Genomic DNA, 20,868 nt, shown 5'->3' with positions numbered 1-20,868 from the left:
GCCCAGCCTTGGGGAGAATCAATAGAAGTGGTTTTGAGGATGAAGTCACCAGGAAAGCGCCAAGCCCCAAGGTCTGTGGGGTGATGAAAGAGGATCCCAGGGTTTTCCACCTTGGGTGTGGGAGCAATCTCTGCCTGTTTGCTATTACCAAGCAGGCCTGAGTTTCACTCCTGTGCCTTTGCTCTAAAGCAAAGCTTTTTTTTGTGTGGAAAAAAGCAGGTTTAGTTCCACGACTATTTCACGTGCAGCTGTTGCACCCACGCGGATGGCGATGGTTGAAACTCCAATTAAAAAAAAATACTTCCCCCAGTTTGAACCGTTACCAACTGCTCGAAATACTGACCTAGAGTCACAAAGTCCCCGAATTTAAGGTATTTCTCATTGACAGTCTTTCAGAACACCAGGACCTATCTAAAAATGCTGCAGCGTGTTCACCCACCCCCAGAGTAACATGAATTCTGTGGCAGAACCCAAGAGCTGAGGGCATGGGCACCGATCGAGGAACACCTTCTAGTCTGGCCCTTGGAAAAATCTGGTTATATGCTGACAGGGACAAATCAAATGAATTCTGTCACCTCTTGCAGACTCAATCTCCACCCCCAAGTTACAAATCCACTTTTATTTACACTCTGATTTACATCAGTTGATGACTTTTTAAAAAAAAAAAAAAGGGGGTGGTGGTTTATACCCCATTAACAAAGGACTCCGATACGTCAGGGACACTGGAGCAAGTGAAGGACATTCAGATAACACATGAGAGCGTTTGTTCTCAAAGTCACTCACTTTTACATAACTTGCCCTTTTTTTCAGCATTTTCAGGGAAAACACCCAAAACAAAGAACAACCCTGGAGTATTTTCCTGGCGCCGAATCTACGGAGGCCTGACATTTAAACCAGTCACCTTCAATGCTGAAGTGTGAGCCCATGCCAGAGCTAACACAAACGTACCACCCACATGAAGTTATTCAGCATTTTAGGCAGGTATCAATCTTTCTCCATGTGATAGCTCATGTTAGCATTTGATTTTAGCCAGGATGGTCTGCTTTAGCCTAAAAAGCAGTGCCCAGACTATAAAATACTGCTTAAAAACCAGTCTCATCATCTCACAGCATATTGTTTTCTTGCACGTGATACCTGCTTAAAAACCAGTCTCATCATCTCACAGAGTATTATTCTTTCTTGCACATGATATACTCTCAGACCACTTTGTACCAACAAACCTCCATCAACACGTCACACCAGCAATCTTTTCTGCCACCCAAGTGTTGCCGAGTAACAGGTTTGGTTTTAAATTAAAAAAAAAAAACCAAAAACAAATCCACCACACTTTTACCCTGGGAAATACTGCAATCCTACCCGTTTGCTCCACAGAGGCAGCCTCACTCCTACAATTCACAGTCCATGACTGTCGTTTAAAGTCATATTCTGATCCCAAAACCCAAAGGTTGTTTTAAATCCCTGTAATGAGTAGATAAAGAAATAGCAGGGATAAACCGTTCTTTGTTTAAATGACACCAGTTTACACCCACCAGAGAAGTAAGCATCAACTTTATTAGCTATGACTGTTTTTAGTCAATCAGAAGTTAAGTTTTCCACATGAAATACTGGTGCTCTCTCACCCACGACCTCATCAACATATACGTGGGGTAAAAATGCATCAAAACCAAGGCAAAGTTTTGGAGAAAGCATCTTGTTGCAAGAGATGCAGTGCTGCCTGGAAGTTTGCCACAAGCCAGTACATACAGAAACACCAATTATTCTGGGGATTTATCACTAATAGTGTCTCAGTACGTCAACATTTCCTTCCTCTCTTCCAGAAGGCATCAACAGTTATAAAACTCTTGATGTAAGAATATAGTAAAACTTTTCATGGTTTCTTGGTGAAGAAGAATTTGTGACAATCTAGTCCTCCGCATTTTAGAGGAATAAAACTCACTTTTATACAACTTGCTCTTTTTTTTCAGCATAAACAGAAAGCACCCTCTGTAAAGGGCAATCCTGGACTATTTTTCTGCTGCAGAATCTACTGATGCACTCAAAAAAAATGCTCACTCTTGACTCTTGGAAGATGGTGGCTACGGCAGACAGTAACTGACTTCCACCTGAGAATTTTGTTTTGTATCCAAGAGATTAGTAGTGCTACTTTCAAAGAACAATTCCTGGATTGAGACACAACAGTCTGAAACAAAGAGGGGGTAACACCACACTCAAAAGCCAAGCTTTATCAGCTGCAGTTTGTTATCCTTCCATTTTCCAAGGCACATCCACGGCTGCGCTGCCACCTTCCTCACCGTAACTGAAAAAAGGAAAGGCAAGTTAGTACACTCTGCAAAACCAGGAGACAAAAAACCTGAATCATCTTTGGTTGTGTCTGTACACACAAACGCAGACATTTGGATGATAATCCATTTGTCCCAACAATATGAAAAGATACCAGTAGGAACTACAGTAATCAAAACTACCCAAGGATACATACGCCCCTCCAAGCTCTCGCCTGCCACAAACCACCACTAGCTCTTGGCCATCTCAATGTGACGCTCAGGAATCCTACAATTAACTGGTACACACACTGGTACTGAGCTGTAAATAACAATGGGCTATAAATTAAACAGAACTTCTGATCAAGGAAAGGTGAGCTTGCCAAGTTAGTACAATTACTGGAGCATCTCTCTTATGAGGAGAGGCTGAGGGACTTGGGTCTTTCTCCTTCTCTTCTGGAGAAGAGAAGGCTGAGGGGGGATCTGATCAATGCTTATAAATACTTCAAGGGTGGGTGTCAGGAGGATGGGGCCAGTCTTTTTTCAGTGGTGCCCAGGGACAGAACAAGAGGAAATGGGCACAAACAAGCTCAATCTCAACATGAGGAGGACCTTCTTTCCTGTGAGGGTGGCAGAGCCCTGGCAGAGGCTGCCCAGGGAGGTGGTGGAGTCTCCTTCTCTGGAGACATTCAAACCCCACCTGGACACGTTCCTGTGGGACCTGCTCTGGGTGGTCCTGCTCTGGCAGGGGGTTGGACCAGATGATCTCCAGAGGTCCCTTCCAACCCCATAGCATTCTGTGATTCTGTGACTACATCCTTATTTTTTTACAAAGTCAGTATTACCTGTCCTATCACATGGTCAGTTAAGTTCTATTTACTGCTCCCTGAACTCCCACTGGCACCACACCAGGTAAGAATTTAGAACTGTTTTTAAGCTGCAGAGTAGGCTGAGAAAGTGCACTTTTAATACCTTTAATTACAACATGGCCAACTACCACCAGTGGCACATATACATTAAAGAGTTGAAAACATTCTGACACAACCTGTACGATGATTTGGCAAAACCTTTTAAAGTTGCTTATTAAAGACAGCACCCCATCTCTTTATTAGAGGATTCATGATCTGTATCAGCCTCAAACTGAAGTTTAAAAAATTACTCCTGCTAATTTTTAGCAGGTTTTTCGGGGAGCAGGGGCAAAGAGTTTACTTTTAGGCATATTTCCCTAACCCATTTTGGTGCCATACTACTGACATCAGTGATTTTTGCATGAAAAAAGGTTAGGGTTTTTTTATCTTTAAAAAAACTACCTACAGTTCAACTGGTGTCCTTTCCAGGAGGATTCGTGATTTAAATATTCCAACAGTCACAGTTGAGAGAAACATAAAGTAACACTTTTTTGTTGAGTGAAATTTTATCAAGTGACAGAGAAACAAAAAGTTGGTCAGACAGCAGCTTTTGTTTTTTTTAACTATATAGTTCTTTTGACTCAGGACAGAAAATCCCCGTGATGATTCCGTGTTTGATCTGAAATACAATCCAGTACTCTGCAATAAAGTGTCTCTTTTCTTATCAGGGTAACCATAGCCACTTATCAGGAGTATTTACAAAATATTACTGCATATTCTGACAAAAGCATTGCACTGATATTTAGTTGCTGTTGCTGAGACTCTAAAAAGAGTAACTGTAAGACAACTGAGATGACAAACATCAGTCAGGATGCAACAGAACCTCTCCTTCACACAAAAGGGAGCTTCCCTGAAACCACCGACCATGTGTCAGATGAAAAACACTGTTACCAACTACAGGCTTTTTCTTTCCACCATGTCAAAGTTGGTTCTTAAAATCCTTTTGAAGCCAACAGCAAGATATGTTGTTACATTCACAGAGTACTTTGAAAACTAATAAAAAAATTACAGAAAAAGTACACAGACTCCCTGTGTAAACGCTTCCCTCAGAAAAGGGATTTGTTCTTCACTACAGACTAGATTTTAACAGGTTTTGCACACGTTAAAAGTTATTTCCTTTTTTTTATTCACTACAGACTAGATTTTAACAGGTTTTGGATACGTTAAATGTTATTTCCTTTTTTTTTTAATGAGTAACAATTATTTAGTAGAAGTTTTTTTAAAAAACTGAATTAGCACAACAGCCACTACTGCATTTTTTTTCCCCATGAGTTATCAGAGAAGGAGAACAGTCAGTCAGGAAGCCTGAAGACAGTTGCTCCTACATTTATTTGAACCCTTATTTTAATAGGGTAGGCTTCAAAGTCATAAACCCAGGTGACCTACAAAGTTTTAAACCCTTCTAGACATGCCTGGAAGTCTGCAATTTAATCCAAGGACCTCCACAGAGATTAATGACTAATGGAAGATTATGCTCAGTATAATCACTAAATTGCTTGTTCCAGACATTTAACAAGACTGATTAAATGTCTGTACTGATATTCATTATCCCAATTCAGATTTTTATGGTCTGGTCTTATGAAGATTCCTAGACTAAGCACTCTTTACAGCATGATTTATAAAGTGTGTTTATAATTGTATTACAATTCAATAGTAGTTCAATCATACCTAAATAGGCCCAATTTCTGCAGATGAGAAGTGTCTGTCATTCCTAGAGAAGATTAAGAAGTCTATTTAAACCTTCTCCTCCAAAATTCAAAGAGAAAGTTGAAAATACTATTTGGCCACCAAGAGCATCAGCAAGAATCTTCCTTCTGGCTATGACACCATAGCATAATATTTACCTTGCATATTGGTAGAGGCACCACCCATCTCTGCCCATCAGCACAGATGAACTGGAGTTACTTCAGCGCTATCTTCCAGAAGTTATCACCCTGCAAACAAGAAAAGATACAACCAGTTGAGAAAAGTACATTTTACAGCACGTGTCAACCTACAGCACTTCCTTCCCCCCCCCACATCCCCCCCCCCCCGGCCCGATTTCAAAAAAAAAGTCACAAGCTTGGGTTTTGCAGGTTATTCTGTTGCAAGTTTTACTACTTCTCTTTTAAGTGGAGGAGGATTCACTGGCTTGGGATGGACTGGGATGGCTCAGTGAGAGGTTGCATGGCTTATGGATTCTCATTCCTTTTCAATGGTGCACTGCCATGTTAAATCCATAAGTTGAACGACAAAATTTACTGAGGACTAAACAGTAGCACAAAGCTTTGGGTTTTGTGATTATTTCTATTATTTATTTTTTTTTTTTTTTAGTTGGAGGTCTTCACGTCTACTATATTCAAGAGCATCTTTTGAACTTCATGGCTTTACCTGAGTCATAGCAACTTGCCCCAGGTTCTGCCACACGTATTAGACATCCCTGTAACGCAGTGTCAAACCAAACAAGAGTCAGGCATCCAACTAAACGTCAAGTTTGCAATGGCTTGCTTCAAACTCCCAATTGCCGAGCGGGTATTTGTCAATCTAAACCAATTCCTCATTTTGCAAGGCTTTAATTTTGTTAAAATATAACATATGCAGCCTCTTTAAGCATCTTCACTGAAAGATACTGGGCACAAAATACCCCCTCCCAACCCTACTTGTCAATAGTCTGTCTACAGTGAGCTGCACTATGTCTTTAGTTTCAAAATTGGTGCCATAAATTGCTTTTATCCAAGAAGAAATGTTGAATTTGGAGAACTTCTAATGTATTGAAGCATTTCCTTTTTTTTTTTTTTAAATCTAGACAGCACTTCCATTGCCATGACGTGCAGCTTGTCTTACTTTACTAGTGGAAGGTAACTTGGTTCAATTTTGACTTAGACTGAAAAACTAGTTTGCTTTGCTTACCATCTTTGCTGTTTCACAGGCATTTGATGCTTTAAATCAGCTGTGGAATGCTGAAAGATTCACTTGTTTTTATGAAGCCATAAGCCTTTGAGAAGTTGGAGAGAAAGACTTCTTTGCTTATCTTATTTTCTCCTTTGGAATCAAAGATGTTCCTTTAAAAGTGAAACACTACAGAGTTGCAAAAATTTGAAACAGTATGAGTAAGCATCGTTTTGCAGCTTCTTTGATGGAATTGGTCAACTTTTTTTTTTATTTTAACAGTATTCTGTAGCTGACTTACATGTACATGATTAATTTGGAAGGGAGATCTTTTCAAACTCCCCATTAATAAGCAGGAAGGCAGAAAATAGTATTATCCACTTGCTTTTTCAGGTTAAGTGAATGAAATCCTCTACTTTTCTTTAACACAAGGATCAGAAGACATTTGATTTTGTACTGGGAACACTGTGACTTCAAATTCTAGGCAAAACTGAACTTTGTGTGGAATATCCCCACCACCCTCCAAATCACAAGCAATATTTTGTTTAAGAATGAGATGCCGAACATGTAGAACAATCCATCTCCATGTTAGATGGTTGGATGTTGTGTGGAAGATCTTAACGATCTGCTTGTTCCATTCATGAGGAAAATCAGATGGGAAGTGTGGCATTTCAGGGAAACTTTACTTTGAAAATTACAACACTAGTACACAGCTCAGGTTTTATACATTTAACATCTGCTTTTTGAAAGAAATGTTAACAATTTTGAAATGAAATTAAACATTGGTTTAACTTTTCCTCACAAAAGCATCAAAGTCATGGATGGGAAAACTTAACAGGCAACAATAAAAAAAGGTAAAAACAACTTTTCCTTTTAGTAGTCCTCTGGTAGTAAAGATAGAACAGCTTCCACTTTGCTTTTTTTTTTTTTTTTTTTTTGAGAAGTAAATCTGTCTTGGTCCAAAAGTTTAAGAGTGTTTTTTTAGTATCTGCTTCTGCCTCCACCTCTATCGGATCTGCTTCCGCCACGGCCACCGCCTCTGGGCGCTCCGCGGCTCGAACTACTGTAAGAATCCCGAGGAGGTGGATAACCCCTTTCCATGGATGGGGGAAGCCCCCTGTCTTGTCTTCCGACACGATCACGGCCACTTGAGTAGACATCACTTCTGCTGCTTGAGTAACTTTCTCGGCTTCCATATCCATCTCGTGTGCTGCCGTAATCGTCATAGCGACTGCTTCCACCATAAGATGGCGGGGGCCCTCGTGCAGGTGGAGCACTACGTGAGTTACCTGCAGGGTCAATGGTCAGGTAATATGGCAACACCATAAGTTATATAGCACAATTTCAATCTGAATTTACAGAACTGCTGTATTTAAAAATGTTTACCGCTACTCTTTGGTATGTATTGCGATGTTCTTAATATAATCTGCCACGTTAATGGTATTTAAAGTGGGGATTGCATTATCAGGCAGTGAGTGGATTTTAAAGACTCTGAAGGAATGAAGACGGTGTTTATTCAGGCAGGCTCTTTACTGGGTATTCCAGAACAGCTTGTTATTTTAGAGAAGAAACTCGGCCATATTTTCCAGAGATAGTTGCAATTCTGAACTGTAGACTTTGCTTCTTTAGCTTAGAGCTTATTTAACAGGATGATCAAATGATAACCAACAACTGCACTTTCACTGGAGGGGGGGAAAAAAGCGTGCCACTTCCCCCTAAAACACGAGCAACCTAGTAAAAGCTGGTTTTATGCCATCTGTACAGATTTTACTACGTGATCCTCAAAATGGATTCTTACCATAACTCTCGTATGAATCTCTGTAGGAGCCACCGCTTGGATGATCTGAGTAGTCTCTGTCACGCCCTCCACCGTATCCGTCACGATCGCTATAGGAGGAAAGACTACTAAGACTTAGTACAAATCAGTAAGATCGCAGCAAGAATAAAGAGACAGGGGAAAAAAAAAATCCAACAGTAGGTACCTATATCCCCTGGAGGGGTATTCATCACGTGAGCTGGAATGACCGTAATCACGATACGCGTAGTCTCGTGGGGGTGGCGCGTAGTCCCGCGTATCCCTGGAACTGGGATAATCTCTGCTCGAGTAACTACAACAGAAGAATTGAGATGTTAGCTCTATGCCAGGCCTCAAAAATCAGGCCTCTAAGTCAAGGATCAAAATCCCTTCTCTGAACAACCACGCCCCCCAAACTGAATCACTGAAAGAACTTACCCGTCCTTAGTGCTATAGCCATCATCTCTTGGAGACATATAGACATCTCTTCGCGATGGCATCGGTTCTCTGCGGGGAGGACCACCGTAACTGTCTCTTCCACGTGACACAGGAGCTTCAAGAGAAACAGTCCACATTTTTTAACCTAATTTGCAGGAGACTCAGGGCAAATAAGCATCAGCACACTGTTTATAGTGATTTAAAAGTACCTCTGAGCCTATACTTAAAATACATTTCTGCTTGCACAGTTTTAAAGCAGCGCTACAAGGAACATACTCAAGTCACACCAAGTTGTTCTCAACAGCTACAAAATGATACTGATATGAAGAGAACCGACAGATGAGAAAACCAATACACTACCCCACTGCAGATTTAAGTTAGAATCAATGATTTGCAACAGTTTCTGAAGAAAGACTAAAATGCTACAGCTGACTAAGCAGCACAGTAATTCAGCAAGTCCTTACCTCTTCCTCCCATGCTACTGCTACGCACTGGTCCTGAAGGTGCAGATCTTTTTGGTGGAGGGCCCCCACTTCGTGGAGGTGGACCTCTCTTCATGGGAAGTGGTCCTCGAGAAGACCCTAGAAGGACAAGCCATGAAGCCACTTGTTATTTCTGTGATACTCACCTCTATGTCCCTAAAGCCTCAACTGTAACAACTCAGGCACTTTTACTACCACTATGTGATCAACAGTAAACCTCTAAGATTAGACCTCAAAGCCTTCTCTTGTGTTTTGGCCACTACTAGATGCTACTGGCAGAAATAAGAGCCCACCAAGTTAACTTTTCCACAGCCTAAATTCCTGCTAAGAGCTATCTTTTAGAACTTACTGAAAAAGCCACAGGGTGTGACACAAGGGAGAAAGACGGCTGATATCTGTAATCGGTCACAGCTTAAGTGCAAGAAGTTACTGTTCTCAGAAGACAAGAGCCACCTGGGAAGATGCACTAGAGAAGATCCTACACAGAGAGGGAACAGAGGCACTACAGAGTCTGTAGAACCTACCACACAGACTCGTCAAGACAGGAGTTTTCACTATTTCCAGGGATTATTTCTGCATTACAGCTTTTACTTTTTTTACCTCAGGTGCTGCTTGCTTTTTCTTTTAAGCAACAGTTTTGTTTTGATACTGAAAAGTCTCTTAATAAACAGCTGTATCTTTAGTTAAAGAATATCCAGTATCAAGTTATGTACTATCTTTCCACTTCAGAAAGCTTCAACTCAACAAGCTATTTTATTAAGACAAACAAGGCTTAGCTTCCCTAACTCCCACTACGATCTGGAAGGATCAGTCCTAAAATTTAGTAAGTTTAGACCTCTTGCTAGTAAGAATGAAAGGCAGTTCCCTTTCCCTGGTGGAAGAGAATCGCTTTTTCAACTTGAATACCAGAAAGCTTCCTTCCTCACGTGCAGGGCAGGAGTTTTGATTTTCTTTCATAGCCAAAAGTCAAGTGGAGTGTTAGTTGTAGAAGGGAATCTTCGTATTTGAAAGCCTTTTCTTAAAGGTGTACTTGCCTAATCAAAAATTTGACTAAACTGCTGAGACCATATTTCACCATTTTAATAAAGAACAGGGAGTGCGCTATTCGGCTGTTTGACTTTTTTTTTTTTCCAGTAGGATTATTGTCATCTTCCAATGGGATTGTCTTGTATGTTGTCCAAGTATATAATGAGAGAGGTAAATACATACCCAAGTGACTCCCTCTTGAAGGTGGTCCTCTCGCGCCACTTCCGCCTCTTCCACCTCTAAGGCCCCTGGGAGGACCTCTGCTTCGTGGAGGGGGTGGCGGCCCACGCCTACCACCACTTTCAAAGGATGGCTTGGTTGCTTGTTCCACTTTAATTGCTTTCCCATCTAATGACTAAAGAAGAAGCTGCTTTACTTACTGCTCAGTCACGTTTGTATTTCTTAAATTAAGCCCCTCTTGCTTGGCTATTAGAGGGCTTCCATTTTATAAAGTTAGAGCAACTCTAGAACTGATTTCAGTCTTCAGTATTAGTCCCCACGTACTCAGCAGCATGTTGGGCCTAATTTCTACAGTACTTCATTCTTGTGGTATTGATGAGAAAAAACAAAAACAGAGCAGCATCAGAAAGGACTTTCAGTGAAAACACAAGTGTCCAATGATTACGGCAGCCCCATGTCATTTATTCTGTAAATGAAACAGGATTTATGATCTCCAATTTACTTTCAATTGCCACGGACTTTTGTACCAAACTAGGACTGCACCAGTAGTTACATGATGAAGCTGAAGGTATCTTAGCTTCAGTTGGGATTTCTGGCAATGGGGAGGCCGTTTAGTACATTTCCTTGATGTCCTGATAAAACGGTGATCACTGAAGTATTTAGAAGTAATTTCAGCATTTACAAAGCAGACCGAGCATGATAATTCACCCCTCTTTTCTACTGTTTCAAGCTGGGGTTTCAAGGAAGGTGACTGTCACAGTTTACTCTATTACTTGCTTTTCCAGAGTGGAGGTGCTTTGGGGTTGGTTTTGTTTTGTCTGTTTGGGAGCTTTGCGGGGAAAAAAAAGTGGAGGTTTTTTCAAAATATCAACCTGCAATACCAGGAGCTCTTCAGCCAACTATTATACCTTAAATATGAGCAGGTGGTCAAACATATTGAGTAAGTCAACCTAATTAATCAAATTTCTGTGTAATCTTTCAGACACCACACATTTGGTAACTAGAGCAGAGCCAAGATCACAAGCTCTACTGACATTAGGTTACTGCACATCTATCCTGGCAAACATGGTTTATTTGCCTTTTTTAGCAGTAAATATTTAACTCTGCTATGACAACTCATTAATTATACAGGCAGTGTTGTTTATTGCACTTCTTTGCTGCAATAAATAACTGCTAGTAACGTCTTACTCTGAATTGGTGATAGTTGTCTACTGAGGTACTGATTTTTTTTTGTTCTCTGCTGAAATCTAGCCCTCTCTGAAATCATCCACTTCGGTGGCTCACATATTCTGCCACCATATGTAGTTACATTGGTGATAGTTGTCTACTGAGGTACTGATATTTTTTTTTTGTTCTCTGCTGAAATCTGGCCCTCTCTGAAATCATCCCCTTCAATTGGTGATAGTTGTCTACTGAGGTACTGATTTTTTTTTGTTCTCTGCTGAAATCTAGCCCTCTCTGAAATCATCCACTTCGGTGGCTCACATATTCTGCCACCATATGTAGTTACAGTTACTGTTTGAAAAACCCACAAGGTCCGACTTGGTCCATTGCGATGGGCAAGAGTTTAAAAAAAACTAGCAAAAACATAGTTGTCTTGGCTTTGACTTTAAAATATTTTACTTATGGAAGGTTTCTCAAAAAGCCTTTTGGCATGACAGGCTGAAACACTCCAGGTGGGAGCATTAGTATTTCTAATCTCTGGAGCTTCTCAGTTTGTACCACATCGTTTTGCCATCGTCCTTCATCCATCTCACTCATCCTTCCCAAGGCAGGAACAGTGGGCTTGAAGCCCTAGGCTTTGCCAGCACAACCAATGCTGTCCTCAATTTCATGGCAGCAGATTCCTGACAGCTTATTTCAAGTTTGGAAATCAAATACCATCCCCTTCTGCTAGCACAGGTTCTGAAAACCCTCATGCTAGGCCCAAGTTCTTTCCTTTTTTCTGTAGGAGGCAATTTTCCTTATGAATTCTCCTCCTGTTTCCTTCTGCCTTGCACTTATGTATCTTACCTAGATAAAATATCAAGCTTGTGGGTTTTTTCATGGCTTTATGCAAGTAGTCTTAAAAAGCTATGCCCAAGGCCCAAAAAGACCTTCCATTTGGTCCAAGAAGATTCTTTTTTGTTGTTAACCAGAAGGTATTTGTCAAAGTTTGTCCTATTTTAAAGGAGAAGGGACAACTTCATTTTATAGGTTCTTAAGTCAAAGAAGAAAGGTTTTGTCTCACTGAACAGATAGAATTCAAACAAGCCATCTCAGAGTAAGGATTTTTTTTTTCCAATGAGCCCAAAGCACTAGCTGTCAACATGAACACTCATTAATTGGTGTTTATAACCTTGATTCAGAGTGTTACAGTAGCATTTTTAGTATGATATGGGCACCATAAAGTATAGTCACCTCGGTGCTAAAAAGCAGGAAAGTCACTTAAGACATGAGTCATTTACAGATAATAACAGATTGGCAATCGTAAAAACTCCTACATGTGGAACCAACAATCTATACAGCTTTGTGATGTGAGGTGAGGAACCTTCACCAAACAGAATGAGAGAACTGTCCTGCAAACTGTTCCATGTTCCAACAGAAAAGACAAATGAAATTTGCAAAGCTTTGGGAGTGGGGCAGAAATCAAGTATTCTGAAGAAACTGTTAGAGACATTTGCATGAAACTGCACACTAACACTGCATAGTACATTCTGGAGCATTTTATTGTTGATGCAACAGTGACTCCACCATTTCTGCATTTTCTTTGATGGCACATCAAAGGGGCTTCCTTTCACCAAGTTATTCAAGAACTGAAGATCGTTTCTTATCAGGCTGAGCTTCTGCATATGCTATATCATTTCTTCACCAGAAGAACTGGAAACACTTTCTGATGATTAGAGGAAGACAACTTTCTGCAGCGCTGAGTACAGCTCAGACTATTGTTTGCATTGTAGTATTTGCTTCCAACCTTTTAACACAATCCAGCTGGTTTGGCAGGTCTACACTGGAATGAAGTCTTTGGCTTGTTCCAGATGTTTTCTCTAAGGTCATATTCTGTTTAATTTTCTATTTTGTCTTCAGGACTTAAAACCAGAAACTCATGCCAACAGCCTATTGCACAGGATGTCCACTATGGACTGGGGGTATTCACACTTGTGTCCAGATGGCATCAGAATGTAGACTTGATTTCAACACAATTAAGTTTCTTCTTAAAAAAGGCTAATAATTTACTATGATAAAGTACTTCTAACGTTTCTTCAGTGCTGCTCAGATAATGCTAACATTGATCCAATTCTGCAGAGAAAGTAATTTAAGTGAAAAATCTCCACCCCCGCTCCAAAACCATTATCTTCTGACCTTGTTCTGCAGGACGGAAATTAATCTTCAACAAGCAGGCTTAGACTAGTCTCCGCTTGTCCCATTTTAGCATGAAATATAATTAACCCTCTTCCTTCCCCCCACCCAGAAAGGAGCAAAAACATTAGATATTTGCTTTTCATGAACATTTGCAAAGCAAAAAAAAAAAATCAAATCCAAATTTACTCTTGCAGAATCTAAGTCAGCCTCTTCTCCTGGCTGCAGCTTTGAACTCCTTTGGAATGACAAACGAGCAACATGCCAGCTATGCAGATCTTCCCCACAGCCCCATTATCTTCTGACCTTGTTCTGCAGGACGGAAATTAATCTTCAACAAGCAGGCTTAGACTAGTCTCCGCTTGTCCCATTTTAGCATGAAATATAATTAACCCTCTTCCTTCCCCCCACCCAGAAAGGAGCAAAAACGTTAGATATTTGCTTTTCATGAACATTTGCAAAGCAAAAAAAAAAATCAAATCCAAATTTACTCTTGCAGAATCTAAGTCAGCCTCTTCTCCTGGCTGCAGCTTTGAACTCCTTTGGAATGATAAATGAGCAACGTGCCAGCTCTGCAGATCTTCCCCACAGCTAGACAGGTCAACCAGCTCCTTACAGACAGCTTCAACTATTCTCTGCACAGGGCTGCTGCTGCTTCCCAAGTGCCTGAAATTCTCCTGAGTGCTCCAATCCCTCATTTCCAAATGGACATGGAAACTCCCCAGCTCCTGAGTGCTCCAATCCCTCATTTCCAAACAGACATGGAAACTCTCAAGTTCTGATTTATTGCAGTGATCTCTTCCCACAGCACTCCTCAAACATCGTGCCTCCTCAGATCTAGAACATAGTCTTTTTGAGGTACAAGCAGTACTTAGTGTCCAGAGGGTTTTCTGAAGATGAGGAGAGCATGAACATCTTCCACATATTTCATATCCACGGTCCAAGCTAGACCAGTACAGAACTAGAACTATACAAAGCAGCACCTAAAAGTTTGTGTTAAAAACATCATTCTAGGCCAAATCCTGTATGAGGATGTTCTTTTCACACATTATTTGCTGTTTAAATGTCAAAGCAGATGAAGGCATTTTTTAGATTTGTGCTGTTGAAGACAGAAACGGTGAGAATGGCGATCCACGAGGCAAGGATTTTTCTAAAATTTCTTAACAGTGCTGCAGACGGTGCATTCCAGACCATGTAGACATTACCTCAGCCACAAACATCCAACCTCATTTAGCTACTTGACTAAGCATTACTTTCCTGAATGTTTACAGTGTGACCAAACAGGCCACAATATTCCAGATTCATAACAGTTAGCGATTATTTTCAGAGGGATTTTCATTGGAAAGCTGCACTCCACAAACACAGAATTAGTGACTGAACTCCTTTCAGTCTGATAATTAGCTGTTGGTGCTTGAAGTTACCTTAAGCAAGGGTTCAGTGTAATGACTACTTCAGAGGAAATCAGTGCTTTAAGAACTGCAGTAAACAACTCTTCAGAACTGCAGCAAACTACACAATGGAGAAATAAATTCAATAAAAGGAGCACCTTTAAGGATGTTCAGGCTGGTACAGAAAGGACATTATCTGACTTGTCACTCTCTGCCTTGACACAAACTACTAACTTGTTTACAAATGAAGCAAGTTTCCTAAAGAAAGTAACACTAATTGTCATGAAGTCATCCTCAAGCACCCAGAAAATAAGTACACACAGCAGAAAACCTGCTATAACACAAAACAAGGAAGTTTTACTATTTGTGTTCACTGTGAACACTAGACCAAGCTCATTTTCTTATTAAAGTGCAGATATTCATTATGCTTTACTTACTGACCGCAACGACTAACATTCCTCTTCCACTAACAAGAGAAACAGCTACCAAAATCCCAAGTGTTAATCAGAATCAGCAGAGGCTTCTTCACCTTCCATGAACATCTCAGAGACACTGCTTAGAAAAAGGCCAACACAGTGTGACCTCAACACGAGTATTTAGATAATGCACGAGAAGACCAGAGTGGAATTCAAGTTAATTAAGAAGATGGCTTTCACTGCCTAAAGAGACAGTACCTCTATGAAGATAAGCAGCTGTTGACGCTTAATTTGCTAACTTGCACCTACTTTTCAAACACACACTGGAACAGACAGATCACAACAGCCTACAATCCTTCCACAGACTATCTTGGTATTTATCTCAGAACTTTGGTTCCAAATTCTCAGGTTTTTCTCTATAAAGACAATACATACACACATTACATTTTTATTTCCCCTTAAAGTTGTATCATCACACTGTAGGGTGTAAACAAGCAAATTTAATTGCTGGCTAACTGCAAAGCTGTTCCACATTAACGGTAAGATGCTCATAAATCAAGAGCAGATTGATGATGCAACTCACAAATGCATGAGGATATCTACAGATTAGCAGATAGTGCATCAATACTACAGCAGGGAAGTTACATGAAACCCACGTTAAGGGAAACATTTAATAGTTTTCAGATAAGTCACTTCCCTGGAGCGTAATTTACAAAGTACTGCATTCAAGTATGATCAAACAAAAACATGATAGGAGATGTACAAGAATGAAGAGCTGACTATTAGAAAGCTCCCCAAAACGAATTAAAAAAAGAAAACGAGAGACTATGACTGACTGACAGCCAGACTTCACCTTCTACTGTCAAATCCAGAATTGTGAGAAAGTGATTCCAGCTTCATGGACACAGAGACATTTTACCAAATTTAAACTCATAACTTGTCTTCAGGATCTTCTAACTCATTGTCTTTCCAATTTTTATTACTAGTTTATTTACCCCAAACATCGATACTGCTGGTCAGTAACAACAGTGACATATAATTGGTCTCAATTCCTACCTTTCCATTCATATCTCTGGCTGCATCTTTTGCATCTGCTGGACTCTCAAACGTGACAAACGCAAATCCTCTGGACTTGTTGGTTTCACGGTCTTTCATCAAAAGGACTGCAGAAATAAAGCCACATTAAGTTACCTTTTTCTGTAATTAGGCAGCAACACTTCACCTTTATTTAACCTTTTAAGCTCAGAACTTCTTAGAGGACATGAAAGCAGCATCATATCAGATGATCAATGCCAAAAAAAGTCATCACAGCTATGTTGTTGCTTTTGATGTTTTAGTATCTTAAAATAACAAGTGGTTTTTTCTTTTTACCTTCCACAATGCGTCCATATTTGCCGAATACAGCCTCGAGGGCTTTCTCATTAGTTTCTGTGTTCAGGCCCCCAATGAATAGTTTCCCGGGACGATCTGCTTCAACCATTTTGATTCTGTAAATGACCTAGTAAAAGCACAAGGCTGTTATTAACACCAGACTGCAACAGAGAATTCCACACCACCTCATGGAATATAAATGACTTCTTTCCTCAACAGCACTAGCACATCTTCTTGAGCAAGATGTCAATTAAGAGATATTAAGAGCATTTAAAAAAATATTTTTAGACTGAAGCAACTAAAGGTAGTACTGCCTTCAGTTAATTCTTCACATTATACAGTCTATTTCAAATAGATTATCTTTGGAAAAGTGGAACAAACCACTGATAAGAACTTTCATAAGATCAAATAGTATAGGTTAAAGTGAGAAGTCTTTGGGGTTACTGTCTTTTTTGCCCTCGATGGTAATCCTAGCACACACTCCCCCTAAAACAGATGTTTCAAAGAATTTACTTAATATGTCAAAATACCAAATTATTAACTTTAAAGTCAGCTTGGCCCAGGATTCTAAATTAAGCTCATTCTTTATTTAAAGAACAATGACAGGACACTTAAGTCCTGGCCTACACAACGTGTCAGCCTGAACAGATACCAGACCATCCCTGCAGTCCAACACAGCAAGGCCAAGGCTAAGGCGAGGGGGTGGGGCGGGAAGGGAGGACTGAAGGAAAAAAAAGAGCCAGACACAAAGACAAAGCAAAACCTCGAAATGCCTGGCAAAACGCCTGGCGCCTGTGGACAGCCGTTACCCGCATGCCTCCCTCCAGCCCAATGGCGGGAAAGCCCGCAGCGGCGCGCAAGGCGGGCCTGTGCAGCTCCCCCTCCACACCACAAGGGCCGAGACAAAGCCGCCCCCCCGCCCCGGGCAGCGGGAGGCCGGCGGGGGCCGGGCCGCAGAGGAGGCCGCGGCGGGGACCCGGCCGGGGAACGGGGCGGGGAGTAGGGGGCGTCAGACCCTCCGCCGTCTGTAGGCACCTCCACAAAATGGCGGCCACCTTTGGAAGGGACACTTCTCCCTCCCGCCGCACAACGACCACCTCGGCGCTAACCCGGCCGCGCACCTCGACTCCCATTTTGAACTATCCGCCCGGCCCTCCGGGCGCGGCCGCCGCCCTTCTTTCCCTCCGTCCTTCCCCGGGGATGCGGAGGCCCACGCGGCGGGACCCCGAGCACAAACCCCCGCACCTAAAATGGCGGCCAGCGCGCCTCACGCGGTTGGGACCCCCCACTTTCTCCCCAACACAGCCGCGCTGTCCCCCTCACCCTCCGCGGGGCCAGGCGGCCGGAGGGGGGGCAGGCCCGGCTCCACCGCGCTTCGCCTCGGGCCCGCGCCCGGCGGTGGTGCAGAGAACAGCTCCCTCACCTCCCACTCCGGCCCTCCGCTTCGCCGCCGCTTTCCGCAGCCCACCCACGCCCCGCAGGGCCCCGCTTCCCCCCTCCATAGAGCCCCGGGGCCTGCTCAGCGCGCCTGGCACCGCTCACCTCCGCTCGCACCCGCCTGCAACTGCGCAATGAGGGCGAACAAAGGCGCTGCAGGCCTTTATAGCGCTGACGTCACCGGCGGGCCGGGGCCCCGGATGCAGGCGGCGGCGGGGCCGGTAGGGGGAGGCAGCGGCCGCGGCGGCGGCACAAGGCTGGGAGGCAGCGGGGGGGGGGCGGCTCGGTGGGGACCGGGAGAACCCCGTCCTGCCCGGGGACCGGGAATTGGAGCGCCCCGTTATGCCCAGGGACCGGGCGTGGGACGGGGCCGCCATGAGCGAGGAGCGGGCAGCGGTTCCCGCTTTGTCCGCTCCCCGTCGCCATCCCCAAGGAGCGGCCCTGTTGATCCCTAAGGCAGATTTTATGTAGTTTATAAATGGTTAAACTGTAGAGAATCTTCTTGTAGAGAAGCTATTTTAGCAACCTTCCCAAGTGGTTTCAAGGACTTGGTAAGATCAGAAAGGATGTGTGTGGCCCTGAGAAGATGGTGACCCAAGACAGGGATGCGATAAATATGGACATTGTCTGACAAACAGGGGGATAGCAGAGAGATCATTAGTTTTAATGAGCAATTAAGCAGTTGGAATGTTTTGCCAACAAGTGAGCCAAAGGACAGGTGAAGAAGATGAAGCTTGAGGAAGAAACGACCCCCACTCAAAATGAGGACCACCAGGAGGCACAACGAAGCGTGCCCAAAAGCTTATTATATTATGGAAATGAATTCTCAAAAATGCAATGAATATGCTACTATTTTCTTGGAATTCCATTGAATGTGTGTACCTGTTGTGTATAAATTTATTTAGACAACAGCATTCAGTGTAGTACCTGTTGTGTATAAATTTATTTAGACAATAGCATTCGGTGTGTGCAACAGGGGGAGCGATACCCTGTGCACCCGGTGCCGTGATAAGGAATGCCTGCTTTCTGAAATTAAATTCAGTCTCCGAAAGTGTTATCTGCTGGTTTGCGGTAAAACTGTCAGCCATTGGGGAGCGAAATCCCTCGCCGTGGGGTCAGATTAACCTGGGGAGGTGTCTGTGCAGGAGCTTAACCCTGTCCAGCTACAACAGTCTCCAGGTGGTTGCAGTTAATTAACACGTGTGTGTGTCAATGCCCCTTCCTCGGAGACTTAAAATGAAGTAAGTGCAGTTTAAAGTGAAATACACTGTTGGTAACACAAAGTTTTGTGCTGGTTCAGTTAGAGTTGTTCAGCCTGGAAAAGAGAAGGTTCCAGGGAGACCTTAGAGCCCTTTCCAGTCTCTAAAGGGGCTCCAGGAAAGCTGGGAAGGGACTCTTGATCAGGGAGAGGAGCCATGGGACGAGGGGGAACGTTTTTAAACTGAAAGAAGGGAGATTTAGATTAGATCTGAGGAAGAATTTCTTTGCTGTGAGGGTGGTGAGACCCTAGGCCAGGTTGCCCGGAGAAGCTGTGGCTGCCCCATCCCTGGAGGACAAGGCTTTGAGGAACCTGGTCTGGTGGGAGGTGTCCCTGCCTGTGGCCCATTCCTGCTCCTTGAAGAAGGGCCCTCAGAGTTGATTTCTACAGGATGCAAAAGCTAAGGAAGTGCAGGTACCTTGAACATTTTCGGGTTTCATATCACTCCTGACGTATCCTTGTGCAGTGAGGGAACAGTGTCAAGATGTATCACAGGTAAATTGTTGAATACATCTGGTTCCCATGCTGAAATCCCTCTAGGGTTAACCAGAGGACTTAGAACCTCAAGTGAAGCCCCCGATGCCAGGTTTGAGCAACCCCTGGGGTGCTGAGGGATGTCTGTCCTGAGGAGCTGGTCTCCAAAGCTCCTGTGCCTGTCCTCAGCTGTGGCAGGTCACCAGGTGGTTCTTCCTAGGGCTTTTCAGAGGTATCCATGCCGTATGGTAGGCCGTGGTGCCTTGGTGACCTCTTTGGGCTCTCGCTTGTACATAGCAAAGTCACTTTCCTTACAGATACCACAGCACGTCTTCATGGAGATGTCCGTAAGCTGGCAGGGATCCACAGTGAACCTGCTGGGAGCTAAAGTGGGAGTGTCGACCTGCTTGAGGGTAGAAGGACTTTGCAGAGGGATCTGGGCAGGCTGGATGGATGGGCCGAGGCCAGTGGGATGAGGTTCAATAAGGCCAAGTGCTGGGTCCTGCACTTGGGTCACACCAACCCCACACAGCGCTACAGGCTGGGGGCAGAGTGGCTGGAGCGGCCGGGCAGAAAAGGACCTGGGGGTGTTGGTCAACTGTTGGCTGAACATGAGCCAGCAGTGTGCCCAGGTGGCCAAGGAGGCCAACAGCATCCTGGCCTGGATCAGGAACAATGTGGTGAGTAGGACTCAGGAGGTGATTGTCTCCCCGTACTGGGCACTGGGGAGGCCTCACCTCCAGTGCTGTGTCCAGTTTATGGCCTTTACAAAAAAGACATTGAGGGGCTGGAGAGGGTCCAGAGAAGGGCAATGGAGCTGGTGAGGGGTCTGGAGAATAAGGCTTATGAAGAGAGGCTGAGGGAGCTGGGGGTGTTCAGCCTGGAGAAAAGGAGGCTGAGGGGAGACCTTCTCGCTCTCTCCAACTCCCTGAAAGGAGGGTGTAGCCAGGGGGGGTCGGTCTCTTCCCAAGTCACAGGCAATGGGACAAGAGGAAACGGCCTCAAGTGGCACCAGGAGAGGTTCAGATTGGATATTAGGAACAACTTTTACATGGAAAGGGTTATTAGGCATTAGAATGGGCTGCCCAGGGAAGTGGTTGAGGCACCATCCCTGGAGGTGTTCAAAAGACAGGTTGACATAGAGCTTAGAGACATGGTTTAGTGATGGTTTTTTCTCAGAGTTAGGTTGATGGTTGGACTAGATGATCTTAGAGTTCCCTTCCAACCTAG

The 20,868-nt window shown here is 43.3% G+C and overlaps 2 protein-coding genes and 1 long non-coding RNA gene across 4 annotated transcripts; 1 reads left to right on the top strand and 2 right to left on the bottom strand.

Annotated features, from left to right (window-relative positions):
• Positions 1–1,532: 1,532 nt before the first annotated feature.
• RBMX (RNA binding motif protein, X-linked) lies at positions 1,533–18,075 on the bottom strand. Of its 2 annotated transcripts, none has more exons than XM_014955144.1 (11): positions 18,012–18,075; positions 16,470–16,596; positions 16,155–16,261; positions 9,959–10,130; positions 8,732–8,848; positions 8,268–8,382; positions 8,017–8,142; positions 7,833–7,936; positions 6,056–7,323; positions 5,011–5,100; positions 1,533–2,296 (listed from the first exon to the last, which is right to left on the bottom strand). In XM_014955144.1, exons 2-9 carry the CDS (start codon positions 16,576–16,578, stop codon positions 7,016–7,018), a joined length of 1,158 nt encoding a protein of 385 aa, XP_014810630.1. In that variant the 5' UTR covers positions 16,579–16,596; positions 18,012–18,075; the 3' UTR covers positions 1,533–2,296; positions 5,011–5,100; positions 6,056–7,015. The 2 variants fall into 2 exon arrangements, with proteins under 2 accessions (XP_014810630.1, XP_014810631.1); XM_014955145.1 differs by having other exon boundaries at positions 7,833–7,921.
• On the bottom strand, positions 11,895–14,003 carry LOC106895619. The gene is made up of 2 exons (XR_001413468.1): positions 13,601–14,003; positions 11,895–13,297 (listed from the first exon to the last, which is right to left on the bottom strand). It is a non-coding gene; the product is annotated as an uncharacterized LOC106895619 (long non-coding RNA).
• On the top strand, positions 17,283–18,044 carry LOC106895501 (extensin-like). Its single transcript, XM_014954933.1, has one exon. It carries the CDS (start codon positions 17,283–17,285, stop codon positions 18,042–18,044), a length of 762 nt encoding a protein of 253 aa, XP_014810419.1.
• Positions 18,076–20,868: the final 2,793 nt, after the last annotated feature.

The sequence above is a fragment of the Calidris pugnax genome, unplaced genomic scaffold (genome assembly GCF_001431845.1).
Source record: "Calidris pugnax isolate Ruff unplaced genomic scaffold, ASM143184v1 scaffold38, whole genome shotgun sequence".
Classification (NCBI taxonomy): Eukaryota; Metazoa; Chordata; class Aves; order Charadriiformes; family Scolopacidae; genus Calidris; species Calidris pugnax.
The sequence above is the reverse complement of the archived record's forward strand: the minus strand, read 5'-3'. Positions and strand labels throughout refer to the sequence as shown.